The sequence below is a fragment of the Pseudonaja textilis genome, chromosome 1 (genome assembly GCF_049901715.1).
Source record: "Pseudonaja textilis isolate UNSWEBS1 chromosome 1, rPseTex1.2, whole genome shotgun sequence".
NCBI classification, from domain to species: domain Eukaryota; kingdom Metazoa; phylum Chordata; class Lepidosauria; order Squamata; family Elapidae; genus Pseudonaja; species Pseudonaja textilis.
Window position 1 is genome coordinate 20,996,277 of NC_141990.1, and position 12,959 is coordinate 21,009,235.

Genomic DNA, 12,959 nt, shown 5'->3' on the forward strand with positions numbered 1-12,959 from the left:
AAATAAATCTCGCTACTGCTCTATTTCCTACCTGCAAGACTTCTATAGATTTAGCCGTGTTCAAAAATACAGCTCATCCAAAGGAAATGGAAGAATATTTACCGTGGGACCCTCCGCCCCACCTCAGGACGTGGATTTCCCCACCTCCTCCATCTATTTGGGAGGGCATACAGCCCTGGGAGAGATTTTAGATATACACACATAAAATTACCAAAGCAAAAGATATTCCTAGATGCTTGTGTTTTTCCAAAACACGTGCAGATTGTGCTCCCCCGCAAACAATGTGAAGATTCCGATTTAATGCCAAACCAGCTCCTCAGATTCACCCTTCTCCCCAATAACATTTTGGTTTTTAAAAAAATTAATAAAATGAATATGCTTTGGCTGTATTTGAATATCCAGGTAAACAAATATCACCCAGTCAATCCAAACTGATCCCCAAACAACAAACCAACATTGGCTGTAGGGGGTTGGATTAGAAGACCTCCAAGAACCCATCCAGCTCTATTCTGATTGATTGATTGTAGTTAGTAGTCAGAACAAAATCTGCCAGAAAACCCCAGGGCTATATATTAGAAGCCAGGGATAAGCCATTTTGATATTGTTGGCAAAAAATAAAAGCCTACAGGAGTGACTTCATAAGAGAAAATAGGCAGCATTAAAATTTAATAAAGTTGTTCCCATGTAGTCATCACAACAGCCAAATCTGATTCAAGAAATGGTGATTGTATATGTCAATACAATATTACAGTAGAGGTATACTTTTATTAGCAGTGTATTGTGTAGGAAATTATTTAGGAAAATGAAATTCTGGCCAGGAAAGTTTTGGCCAGCTATCAGGCATTATGTATGATATGGAAATTGCTGATGATGGAAATCCAAACTTTTTTTAAAACTAAGTGATCTTCTCATTATTTATAAATGGTTAAAAAAACTAGTAAACCCCAGGAAGCATTACTCATAGAAAGCCAAACAACTAAACTGAATAGGCTTCTCCGAAGTTGAATTCCCCATATTTACAGGAAGAAAGTAAGTTTCAGTTCAGAGAAACATCAGAGTAAACAAGTTACTATTTCCACTAATAAGATACAGTATTTCCCCATCATTTTGTTTGCTTTTTGGGCTTTGGTTTGCTTGTTTATTGTATCGGTTGTAACTGAATTCTAGTGCTTTACTGGGACTGTTTAAAATATTCAGTTTGTACATTGCTTTATGTTCCTTCAGGCAGGAGTGAACATATAATACTTTAAAAACAAATAGTAACATTTTATTGCATGTACACACTAACTTCAGTTTATTATTCATGCTTCCTTACATACATCAATAAAACCTTTTCCTTGAAACAGACAAACAAGTCCCAAATTATTTCCAACCTTTCATTTGTCTGGAGAAGAAACAGTTAGTTCTTGGAGTTTTTCACTAAGAAAGCAAGTATCTCTGTCAGTCAGATTTTCTGTGTCTGCTACACTTTCCAGGAACCTGTGGCCTGCACACGGTTTCCCCGTCATGGGATCAATTACTTTCCCAACCTTGTACACAATCTCAGCAATCTCATGTTTCACATTCTTGGTTCTTCGTTCAGGCAAAGCTTTCAGAAGGACAATGTCTCCCTCGATGCACTGTTGCTGAGGATCATGAGCAAAGTATGTTTTCCGCTTCTTGTAGAACTGTAGAAGAAGAGGGAAGAGTGGGAAGATCAATGGTTGGTAGTTATGTTATTTTGAGAAAGATTAAAATGGTGCCTTCAGTTAGATGGGGTTAAAATCTTTACCAGACATAAGGATTCTGATATTTAAGAGCACCTGAAATTTGAATTGGAAAAAATGCCATAGAAATTATATTGTTTTTTGTCCTGCTTAGTTCCAGGGTCTACTTGTTTTGTACTATGCTAGCCTAGTTCCTACAGTAAGTTTATTGGTGCATGATGTGGCAAGGGGTATCATTTTTCAATTAGCTTGTTGCAGAGTCTGATTTGGGCTGTGTGGGAGTGGCTAGCTCAAAGTCACTCAGCTGGTTTTTGTAGTTGGTAGCAGTCATGGGAAACACCATATAAAATACTTTTACAAATGTGAGGGCTTTGAGTTTAAAGACTGCAATTAAAAAAACATAAAGTTTATAAGAATTAGTGCAGATATATGCCTCCATTCACTTTACCCATGACAACTATATGAATGTAATTTAGCCTAACAGAGAACTTACTGGTGCTATCCAGTGAACTTTCTAGACTGCAAACATTACTCCTAATTTGATTTTATTTACTGGCATTAATGTTGACAAACAATACTATATACTGATAGTAACTGAAATGCACAGAAAAACAGAATAACATAATCTTCTTAGTCAACCCTCTGTTCAAGCAGGAAACCCTATACCATTTCAGATAAATGGTTGTCCAATTTCTTCTTAAAAACCTCCAGTGATGGAGGTAAGCCATGATATCCTTGCTTCAGTCAGATTGTACCCAAACATGAGAGAGAAGAGACTGAAATAAAGAAGACCCCCTCAATGAAGTTTACCCACCAGTATCTGATTATTTAATAGTATTTGTCTGGGCAACTACAATAGGAATTTTTTTTAACAAAAGGTAATACAATCTTAATCTAAAGCCTATAATTGACACTCCCAGCCAGTGGTACTGCAGTGTCACCTTTGTCTCCTTATCTCATGTGAAAAGGAGACTCTTAACATAATAATTAGTATTGTAAAAGAGAGAGAGGGGGAGAGTGATTTGTGATTTATGCCAGTTTTTTCTGGGTATCTAGAGATTTGAGAATCAGTTATTTTAAAAACATACAAATTTTAACCAATGCCAAGATCAACATTTCCTATGCCTGCACCAAACTACATTTCTTAAGTCAATACAACCTTGTGCCTTCCTTTTGATTTTTTTTATTTTTTATTTTAAAATAACATACTTAGATAGAAAAGGTACTGTCAGATCAGATCAAATTAATTTGAATTAACTGCATGTTAGCATTAAGATTAGGACCTGGCATCAGGTAGTTGAAGACCACTTTTTAAGACACGCAACATCTTATATAATCCTAGTATTTTATTTTTATTTTTCATGATCTCATAATAACAATTTTCTCAGTAACTCCATGAATTAATGGTAAGAAATGATTCAATAAATTGAAGCTTAACAATTTACACTCCCAGCAGTTTACCTTTGTTAAGTACGGGTCCAGTACCAGCCTTGTTACTCTCACTTTAGCTGTTTGGTGCATTTTGGTTCCAATTACTTTCCCTATGATCCATCTTGCATGAACAGCTCCACGTAATGCTGACATGACTTGATTGCTATCATTCAGGTATTCTGCAAAACAAACATAAGCATAATTTTAGTAAAGAACTTTCATGCGTTGTTGAAGCCAACACACCTTGAAAACCTTCTAAAATATATTTTTTCTTAATATTTCAACTTTCTTCTTAGAAATGATTATTTATTGTGTTTAATACAGCCATCCATCTCACACAATTGACTATCAGCAGCTTACCAGATTAAAACAATAACCCTGCTAGACAATTCCTTGGAGCCTAAGAAAACCCTCCACTCATCCGTAATGAGTCCATCTACTTCTTGACCCAAATACCTGGGGGAACAGCCAGGTCTTCAATGCCTTGCAAAAGGCTAACAAGGTTGGAGTAATCTGAATCTCCAGAAGATGTAGTTCCACAGGGCAGGTGGAGCCAGGGTCCATAAAGACATCATGTAATAGAAAGGACTGGGAACATATACTCTCTACTACAGATAATGAGATTGGCAGAAACAAGGGGAGAGGTGTTCCACAAATAATTTGGCCCTATGAGTCATCCTGGATAATGACCAGCATCTTGAATTGCACCCAAAAACCTACTGGAAGCCAGAACAACTTGCAGAGCAGGGTTACAAGGAATGCCAAAAACTGCCTGTACCACTGCATTCTGGACCAGTTGCAGCTTTTGACTGCACTTCAAGGGCAGCCCCAAGTACAGTGTGTTATAGTAATCCAAACAGATGACTAAGGCACAAGTCACCATAAGCAGATGACTGCTGGCTCAGGAAGGTGTGCAATTGGTACACAAGACAAATCTGTGCAAGACCCCCCCCCCCTCTGGGGAATTCTGGGAGTTGAAGAGCACACATCCTGTTGTGAAGTTTGAGAAACCCCAGTCTAGGATGTGCAGGAGTAAGGCATAAAAGTCTGTAGAGATTCTCAGTCATCCAGGTCACGATTGTCCCAAAGGTGCTTTTTGAAAGAAAGTCCAGTTGCCTCCAGAAAAAGCACCTGTGGGAGCATTAGGCATGATTACCGCTTTGAGTTATTTATGAAAATAACAGCGGGATATAAAAAAAAATTAACATTCTGACATCGTTAAAACTCTTCTCTACCGGTAATCTTAAAAGAGGCGCCGGGAGGGGGATAATACTGGAAATTAATCTGCCTCCCAGCGCAGCTCCCGGGAATCCGCCGTTCCCGCTTGGTTCCCAGCCCCACAGAGGGGAGAAAGCACCGCTTTCTCCGGGTCCCGGATAACCCATTTGCGCCCCCTCCCTCCAAGTCATTCGAAGCCCTTACGTTCTCCTCCGTCCCAAGGCTGGAAACCGGGAGGTGGGATCCAAAGAAGGAAAGGGCGGGGCCAGAGCCGGAAGGATCGCCGTTTCCGTAAATGACGCCATTAGAAAAGGAGGCGGGGGGCCGGGGATGGTGGTGGTTGGTCGATGACACGGAGGCTTTGCGCGGCGGCGGGAGAGAAGCGTTCCGGGTTCGAGGATGGCTTTGGGTGAAGCTGGTGTCGTAATTGAAAGCGACATGGTTTTGACAAGCATTGCTTTGATAACAATTGGGAAAGCACATTCAGAGGTCTTGTTTCCTCCCTCTTTTTAAAAAATTTTTTTTTTATCATCCCGTCTTTATTGTTAATAAATCACTCAAAGCATCTACCGTACTTCTCCCTCTTATTTGGCCACAGCAGTAACGCCGAGAGGAATATTGGGCTGAGATGGAGATTCACATGGCCGGCTCTCATGCCTAAAAGTGGACTAGAACTCGCAGTTTCCCGTCCCAAAGGTGCTTTTTTTTTTTCAAAAGGCAACTGGACTTTCTGGTTTTTCTTTGAAGACATTTCGCTTCTCACCCAAGAAGCTTCTTCAGCTCTGACTGGATGAGAAGCAAAACGTCTTCAAAGAAAAACCAGAAACTCCAGTTGCCTCTTGAAAAAAAGCACCTTTGGGATAACCATGACCTGGATGACAGAGAATATAGGGATTTGCAGTTTCCTGGTTTCTAGCCTGGTGCCTTAACACTAGATCAAAGTGGCTTTTGTATGTTATTAAAAGCTGTTTTTAGTGGAGGTACTACATTTTTTTATCCCTCTTCAAATGGTAATTTTTTGGGGTGTGCTGCTTATGCTTTTTAACAACTACATGGTGATACAAAAACTAATGTCACAGTAGGTGGCAGCACCTGCTCCTCTTTGGGTGGTCCTAAAAATCCTAAACAATAGTTGCATGAAAGACCAGTGTAAGGTGTCACTAGGCATTTAATAATATGTTGGAAAAAGACAAGGGAGAACCATCTACATATTGTTAAGATAACAAGTGCCCATGAGAAATGGAAACTGATTTGAGGAATTTAAGCTATGAAGCTTTCCTTTCATTTTGCATACTGGTATTTGGAAAAGGCAGATGTATTAAATTTCTATCAATATCCTTATGGATAAAAATGATAGTGATACAATTCAATTTATTATGTGTGTGTTTGACAGAAACTTCAATTGCTGAAAATTGCTGTGTTTTTATTAATACTTCAAATAATGGAATAAAAAATAGAATTAATTACACTATATCATTTTTAGTTGAATTCAGGAAATGCTTTGAATTGTCCAGTTCCTTACAAAAATATATCTAAACACATTCTCAGTCATTGTCTTCATATATTTATTTTTTTCTAAATTTGTAATCCTTAGTCATCCCTACTTACTGTCACTCATGCCCTAAGGCACTTCCTGATTGGAATATTGTAATGTACTTCCATTTAGGGTTGTCCTTGGAAGAAGTCTAGATATTCTTCCAAGGACAACCCTAAGTGGAAGTACATTACAATATTCCAATCAGGAAGTGGCTTAGGGTTGTCCTTGGAAGAATATCTAGACTTCAGCTGTGCAAAGTACAGTATCCCAGGCAGTTATGTATGTTTCTAGTAGAATTCACATTACACCTTTGCTTCACAAGATGCATTAGTTACTAATGTATTTCCAGTTCCAATTCAAAGTGCTTGTTTTGATTTTTAAAGTCCCATATGGTATGGGACCAAATTACTTACTCTCTCAGGTTGTATCTGCCTGAGATCCTGTGTGTCATTTGGCTCCACTATGCTAGATTTAGAAGACTTTTTCTGCTGTGGCACCTATGCTCCACCCTGAAGTAAGACTGGCTCCATCACTTTTGACTTTCTGAAAGTCCCTCAAGGCCTGTGTACCATCAGGCTGGGCACCCCAGGAAACTGGTGAAATATTCACCAGTTTCCTGGTGAATATTCACTTACTATTTCTTTTTATTTATTTATTTTACAATTTGTAATGTTTTGTAATGATTGGTTTGGGTATTATCTTTTTTTAGCATTGTTGTACACTATCCAGAATCACTTATTTTGTGAAATAGGCAGCTATACTAATTTGAAAAATAAAAATGTTGCTGTGTCGTGTGATCACAGCAAGGCACAATTTAGCTTTGTGTGTTGTGTAAGCCACACCTAGCTGATGTGATTAGTTTGATCCAGTGTGTCATGCAATCCAAGAATATGACTTTAACTGAGTAAGGTCATGGTTGCATTAATGTGTTATTTGAACACATTGTTTGAAAGCCAAAATGTGAATGATTTGGGGGGCTGAAATGAGAAAACTGTTAAGTTTTCAGGGAGTAGATCAACAATTGACCCGGCAGTACTATTCTCTACATAGTAGTATACGGTAATATTTATGTAAGATAGCTGGGAATCCTGTATGTTGTGTTTCAGGCATAATCTGTACAGTACCAGGTTGGAGAAAATCACACTAAATTTACTTTTTACCTTCTTACCGAGGATGAATTTTGAAGAACGCTTAATATATCTACTTGTACTTAAACTGCCTAAATTTCAAATGCCATCCAACAACATGGATTCCCCAGTCCAGTCAGATGGAAAGGCCAAGAAAAGCTTCAAATAGTCTTTGGATATGATTGTCCAAGATGATATCAATTCTTTTAATTGTGAAATCCTTGAAGTTGCTGACTCAACGAAAATCAGCCTCCCAGACAGAAAAAATATCAAACAACTTACATGCCAGTTAGAAAAGTATTGAACAACTTACATGCCTCAACATCTTGTCTAGATGAACAACTAGATTCCATGGTAAGATAATGGGAAATTCTGTGGAGTTCCATTTGAAGAAAGATTGTATATCTGTGGTGTTGAAGACATCACACATATCCTGTATAATTGCAAATTATGTTCTACAAAAAGGACTATTTACTTATATCCTTATTTAAAAACTGAACAAATATTGAGACATCCAGGTGAAACAATACTTCCTGCAGGGAATGAACCTGTATATCACCAGCAAGACAAATGTTTACATCAAAGGCTGTTTCAAAAAGGATAGACTACCTAAATAGGGTTTCATTGCAAAAATGATTATTATGAGTATGAGCACTACTTTCACTATATTGATTTCAAAGTGTTTGATATGGTTATATGACTAAGGAATAAAATTTGTTGTTTACCTTCTGCTTCAAATTTACTTCTTTTCCAAGATGCTACTATGGAACTCATGCATCTGAGATATACTTCTTGGACATTCTTTTTTGCAATGAGGTACCACTAGGCACTTACTGCCTTTTTATTTGATTAAGGGCAATGTTTATCAGCCTCAGGAATCTGAAGATGTATGGACTTCAATTCCCAGAATTTCTCAATCAGCATGAGAAACATGCGATAGAGAATGCCCAACATTTCTGTTCAGCTACCCCATTGAGAGAAAAAAAATATGAATGCAATATTTCATAGAGGACTGCCTAACTTCACTCAGGAATTTACTAAAAGTCCCCAAAAGGCATCAAATGATGCTTCTGAATGGAGAAAAAAGATGAGGTGTTTATGCTTTGTCTTTGGATATTTTGCTCACTTGGAGATTATAATTTCTTTTGCTTCTACAAGTGCTGGTCTGCTGATTGTTTAAACTTTTACTTGTAGTTTCTCAGGAGCAAGGAAATTTTTGGTTGCATTGATACAAAATACTAGCATTAAACATGGGCATCTAGCCTAATAATGGGTAGCATGAAGATGGTTCTGTTCAATAAACCATGATTCAATTAACAATGGATCTGAAAACAGCCTTTATTAAAATTCAGACCCTTCCCTTCCTTTTTCTTTTTTTTTTAGCATTTGTGTGTGTACTGCCATTCATTTAGTGATTGTTCATAATTACAAGTGACTTATGACCATTTTTTCACAATTATGATTGCTGCAATATCCCCAAAATCACATGATCAAAATTCGGATGGTTGGCAACTGGGATATATTTATGATGGTTGCAGTGTCCCAGAGTCAAGTGATCACCTTGTGCAACCTTCTGATCAGTAAAAGCAATGGGGAAACCAGGTTTAATAACAACCATGTTACAAACTTAACAACTGCAGTGATTCACTTAATAACTCTGGTAAGAAAGGTTATAAAATGGAGCAAAACTCTCTTAACAACTGTATTGCTTAGCAACAGAAATTTTGGGCTCAGTTGTAGTCATAAGTCAAGGATACCTGTGTATAAAAACCAAAGTAGTTTTTTTTAAAGAGGTTAAAAACTGGTAAATATTTAAATATCTACGTATCTAAAACATAGATCTAGAAAGAGGGGTAGCATTTTTCTACATCTTACAGTTTTATTTATATTTTAATTTTCTTAATTGCCATCTCCCTCAAAGGGAGCTGTTTTATATATTTTAAAGCTTTCAGGTAGTTGACTATATCTCTTATCTATCTCTATATACTAAATATTTCCCTCTCTAGTTGTGTCTGACTCTAGTGCATGGTGCTCATCGCCATTTCTTGGCTTGAGGGAGCCACCATTGTCCAAAGACATTTTCCATGGTCACATGGTCAGCATGGCTATACACCAAAGGTACAGGGAATGCTGTTACATTCCCACTGAAGTGGTACCTATTAATCTACTCGCATTTGCATGCTTTCAAACTGCTAGATGAGCAGGAACTGAGGCAGAAATGGGAGCTCACCCCATGTAGCACTTGGGTCTCAAACCCTGGCTGTCAGCTTTCCAGTTGATAAGCTCAACTTTATCTGCTAAGCCTATACCCCCCCACCCCCCATACATGCATACATCTTTGTATACACACACATATTATGCATGTATAATTGTATATGTATACACACTCACATATGCATGTATATTTCATACCTTTGTTATTTGCAAGCCCTTATGTGAAGCTGTACAACTGAAAAGCAGGATATAAATAGTACATGGAACAAGGATCGTGTAAAAGATGATTCAGTACAAGTTATCTTCGGTGTCCCCTGACAGGGAGAGATGGAGAAATAAAGAAGACACAATTAGTCATGTTCATCACACTTTACACGTTACAAATATTGATGCTATGTCTATTGTTAATGATTAATTCTGCTGAAGGTAGAAGGAAAGAATGGATTATAATGATGTTAGAAGACCTTGGAGTTTTTCCCCTTGTGGTAAACAGTGTTTAAGAACTCACAGGGATGGTAAAGTGGGTGGAGTCTAAAGAGCACCCAGGCAGGAAATGGTTTCCCCCCCACCCCCCATCACCTGGGAAAGTAAATTCTTTGATTTCTCTGAGGGCAGTCCAGCTAACATGCTCCAGTTTAGAGCAAACAAAGGAAGGGGAGCCGCTGACAGATCAGTCCTTGGATCTTGTTTCTCCCCAGCGACAATGCACGTGTGGGCTACAAATTGCAACTTCGGGGACATTGTTTTTAGATCCTCTTGAATCAGGGAAGGGATCAAGGACGCCAATTTGACTTCAGCCGTGGAATTTAAGCGTGCAAAGCACACCGAGCGGTAAGAAAGCAATTGGAGCAGGTTTTTCTTTCTCTGCAGTTTTATGGGGAGGGGGTGGAAAAAAAGATATGTGTGAAGCGGGAGATAACGCTACGTTTGCTAAGAGGTTTCTGCTTTTTGAAATGTATTTTAATTTATAATCTCAGATCCAGGAATGGAAAACAGTGACAGATACAGCTTTGCGAAAAAGGCACATGTATATAGTCTCTGTCTGCAAAACCATGCTGAGAATTTCTTTCTGTCCTCTCCTTTTTTCCTGTCGCTCTCTTGACATGGACCGCGGTTCATATTGGCGCCTTTACGCGGGGACTTCAATGATCCTCTGCTCTCTCGCTCCTGCCGGATCGGCCCCACATTTTTCCAGGGAAGCTTTGGGGTGATCTGTCATTTCGCGTGGTGTCTCAGGCAGAGTAACTCTCTTTTTCAAAGAGCCGGCATCCTTTCTTCCTCTGTGCAAAGGAATAAGGGGGTCGCTGCGAGTTTTCTTTCTTCTGCGTGGGCTGGTTGTCCAAGGTATTTTGATCCATTCAGGCAGCAAGACCTCCCCACCCCCCAAAATTGTCCGGAATATCGGAGGTGGGATGGAAACCCTAAACCTCAAAGTCCTTGATTCACTCCCAGTCCTAGCTATGAATTCATGCATCACAGTTTACCAAGTCTGGTCTGCAAAAGGGAACATGCTTCTGAACTATTTTAAGAGGGAGGTGGAGTAATAGGATTCACTCCTAAGTCATGACTTTTGGGTCTCAAGATCTACCTTTGCATAACATTACATCTTTACATAAATCTATTTTTATGAGTTGTGAACTTCAGGCAGCAAATCGGGGTGGAGGTGGCAGTGCCTTTTACCCCATTGTTTATGCCAAAAATGCCATCTTAGTGCTAACTTGGCGTGATATTCAACCTCTCCGGTTGGGTTTTGTACAGGAGGGCTGTTTCTGTTATCTATCTTGGACAGCAAAATGGTTTGAACTGGTCATGCCCGATTTGAGAGACTGGTTACCACAAGATATTTTTGCTGCTGGAACCCAGATTCTGAAATATTTGCCCCAATGTATTGTATTCAGCAGGTGTTAATATTATTCTGTTTCATATGCCAATAGTTTCTTAAGCCTTTCTGCAGTCTTTTGGAGTTGAATTCTGTTTACATATTTTTAAAGAGCTGTTTGGCATATTTATATTGATTTTATATTTGTTTCATTCATTTTTAACTCTTGCAGTCAGTCTGTAAGGCTAATGTTCAATAGAATGATGGAATGCAGAAGAGTTATTTACCACCTATGAAACATATTTAAATTAGGGTTGTAGTGAATTGATTAAGTGAATGGATTTTAAAACATTTGTATTAACTAAAATAGATTTCCCAGTTTACACTTAATCTTTGAAAATGCAGAAATCCAACAGAAGCTGAAGTAGTGGTATTACTTCTCAGTTGTGATCTGTCACTTGCCCTGGAATTCTTTTTGTTTGCTGTTCTCTCCACGCCCCTTAAAAACACGCTTTCCCCTTCTCCAAGATTCAGATAGACTTTTTGCTTCACTCTATGTCAGTTGCATAAATCAGAAAAGATGTGATATTTAGTTACCAACATCTGCATGATTTCCTAGCGCTTTGGGTACAGAATTACAGGCAGGAGGAAAGAATTATAGGATTTAATGTAAGTTGTTCAATCAAGTTGTATAGGTATTTAGCTGACTTCATAGGACAGTTACTTTTATCTTCTTGGTTTTCACAAACTATTTGCATTCCCTGGTAAATCCAGCCTATTTTTAGCCCCACAAATATTCAATACATTTATTGACACTATCCAATTAACATGGTCTTTGGGTTGGATCCTTTCCATGACGTATTTTTATCTGCTTCCAGAGAGATCTTCCAAATGTCATTTGGGATATTTTTGCCTGCAGCCTTCACTTGAAAGGAAAATAAACTTGTTCTTTGACTAAAAGGTGGAGTTTATTTCTGATGAATGTCTGGGCTTGTTTCTCCCATGTTATCTTGGCCTAAAAGCTTATGCTGTTTTGGGTGCCTAAGGCACCAATAATTAAAGCTTTGCTGCCCTTTAATTATTAGTCAAATTTATATAGCCACCCCCTCACAAGAATTTTATAACTAGTTGTGATAATTTTTGCCATAACGTTGGGACAACCATCACTTTAGATGACTTTCAAGAGAATGGATCAAATTAATGAATGGTTGTTTGCCATGATAGTAATACAGAAATGTGCTAAATATTATTTACTGAGGAGAAAGATTTGAGGGCTTTCTGAAAACATCTGGCTGGCCTCCAAAAGAAAGAGAAGGTTCTTTGATAGGTTTATTAGAGATAAACTAGAAGCTTGCTGATAGGACTCTTTGAGATAAGAGTGATTAGTCAAAGTAATGGTGAACCATGAATCTATCAGAAGCTAAATAAAACTTCCAGAATTCAGCAACATTATGTCTGAACCTGCTATTAGAAATCAAAAGAAGATTGTTTCTAAGTAAATATACTTTGGAATATGTTGCTAATAATATATTCTTTTTTTCAGACCTTTTCTTCCATTGTGCTACTCCAGGCAGGTTTAAAAATATGTCTATCACAGGACTAAAGAAGAAGCAGCCTAAAATGTTTAAAGTGAAAGTTTCAACAATGGAAGCTGAAATGGAATTCAGCTGTGAGGTATTTTGCTGTTGTGTTGATTTCTAAAGGCCAGAATTTTTATACAGATGACATAAGATTTATATACCTGCATATTGCCTCTCTCTCTCTCTGAATATAGAAAGCTGACATGTCAAGGAAAAGATTATGTTGAATGCCTTTTTCTGACATGCTAATTGTCCATTTGCAGGGATTTATATGATATGAATTTTAAAAACAACCCTTATGACTGGATTCAACTACTGAGATTGAAG

At 38.1% G+C, this 12,959-nt stretch overlaps 2 protein-coding genes across 4 annotated transcripts in view; one reads left to right on the forward strand and one right to left on the reverse strand.

Moving 5' to 3' along the window:
• Positions 1–1,245: 1,245 nt before the first annotated feature.
• Positions 1,246–4,650, reverse strand: MRPS17 (mitochondrial ribosomal protein S17). Of its 2 annotated transcripts, none has more exons than XM_026708634.2 (3): positions 4,560–4,650; positions 3,168–3,316; positions 1,246–1,667 (listed from the first exon to the last, which is right to left on the reverse strand). In XM_026708634.2, exons 2-3 carry the CDS (start codon positions 3,288–3,290, stop codon positions 1,377–1,379), a joined length of 414 nt encoding a protein of 137 aa, XP_026564419.1. In that variant the 5' UTR covers positions 3,291–3,316; positions 4,560–4,650; the 3' UTR covers positions 1,246–1,376. The 2 variants fall into 2 exon arrangements, with proteins under 2 accessions (XP_026564419.1, XP_026564420.1); XM_026708635.2 differs by lacking the exon at positions 4,560–4,650 and adding an exon at positions 4,373–4,529.
• Positions 4,651–9,814: 5,164 nt separating this feature from the next.
• Positions 9,815–12,959, forward strand: part of LOC113441557 (merlin-like) — a 31,434-nt gene continuing 28,289 nt past the window's right edge. For both annotated transcript variants that reach the window (XM_026708615.2, XM_026708614.2), the window contains exons 1-2: positions 9,815–10,064; positions 12,596–12,726. In XM_026708615.2, coding sequence (XP_026564400.1) covers positions 12,637–12,726 — 90 coding nt within the window. In that variant the 5' untranslated portion in view covers positions 9,815–10,064; positions 12,596–12,636. The remainder of the gene's footprint in view (positions 10,065–12,595; positions 12,727–12,959) is intronic.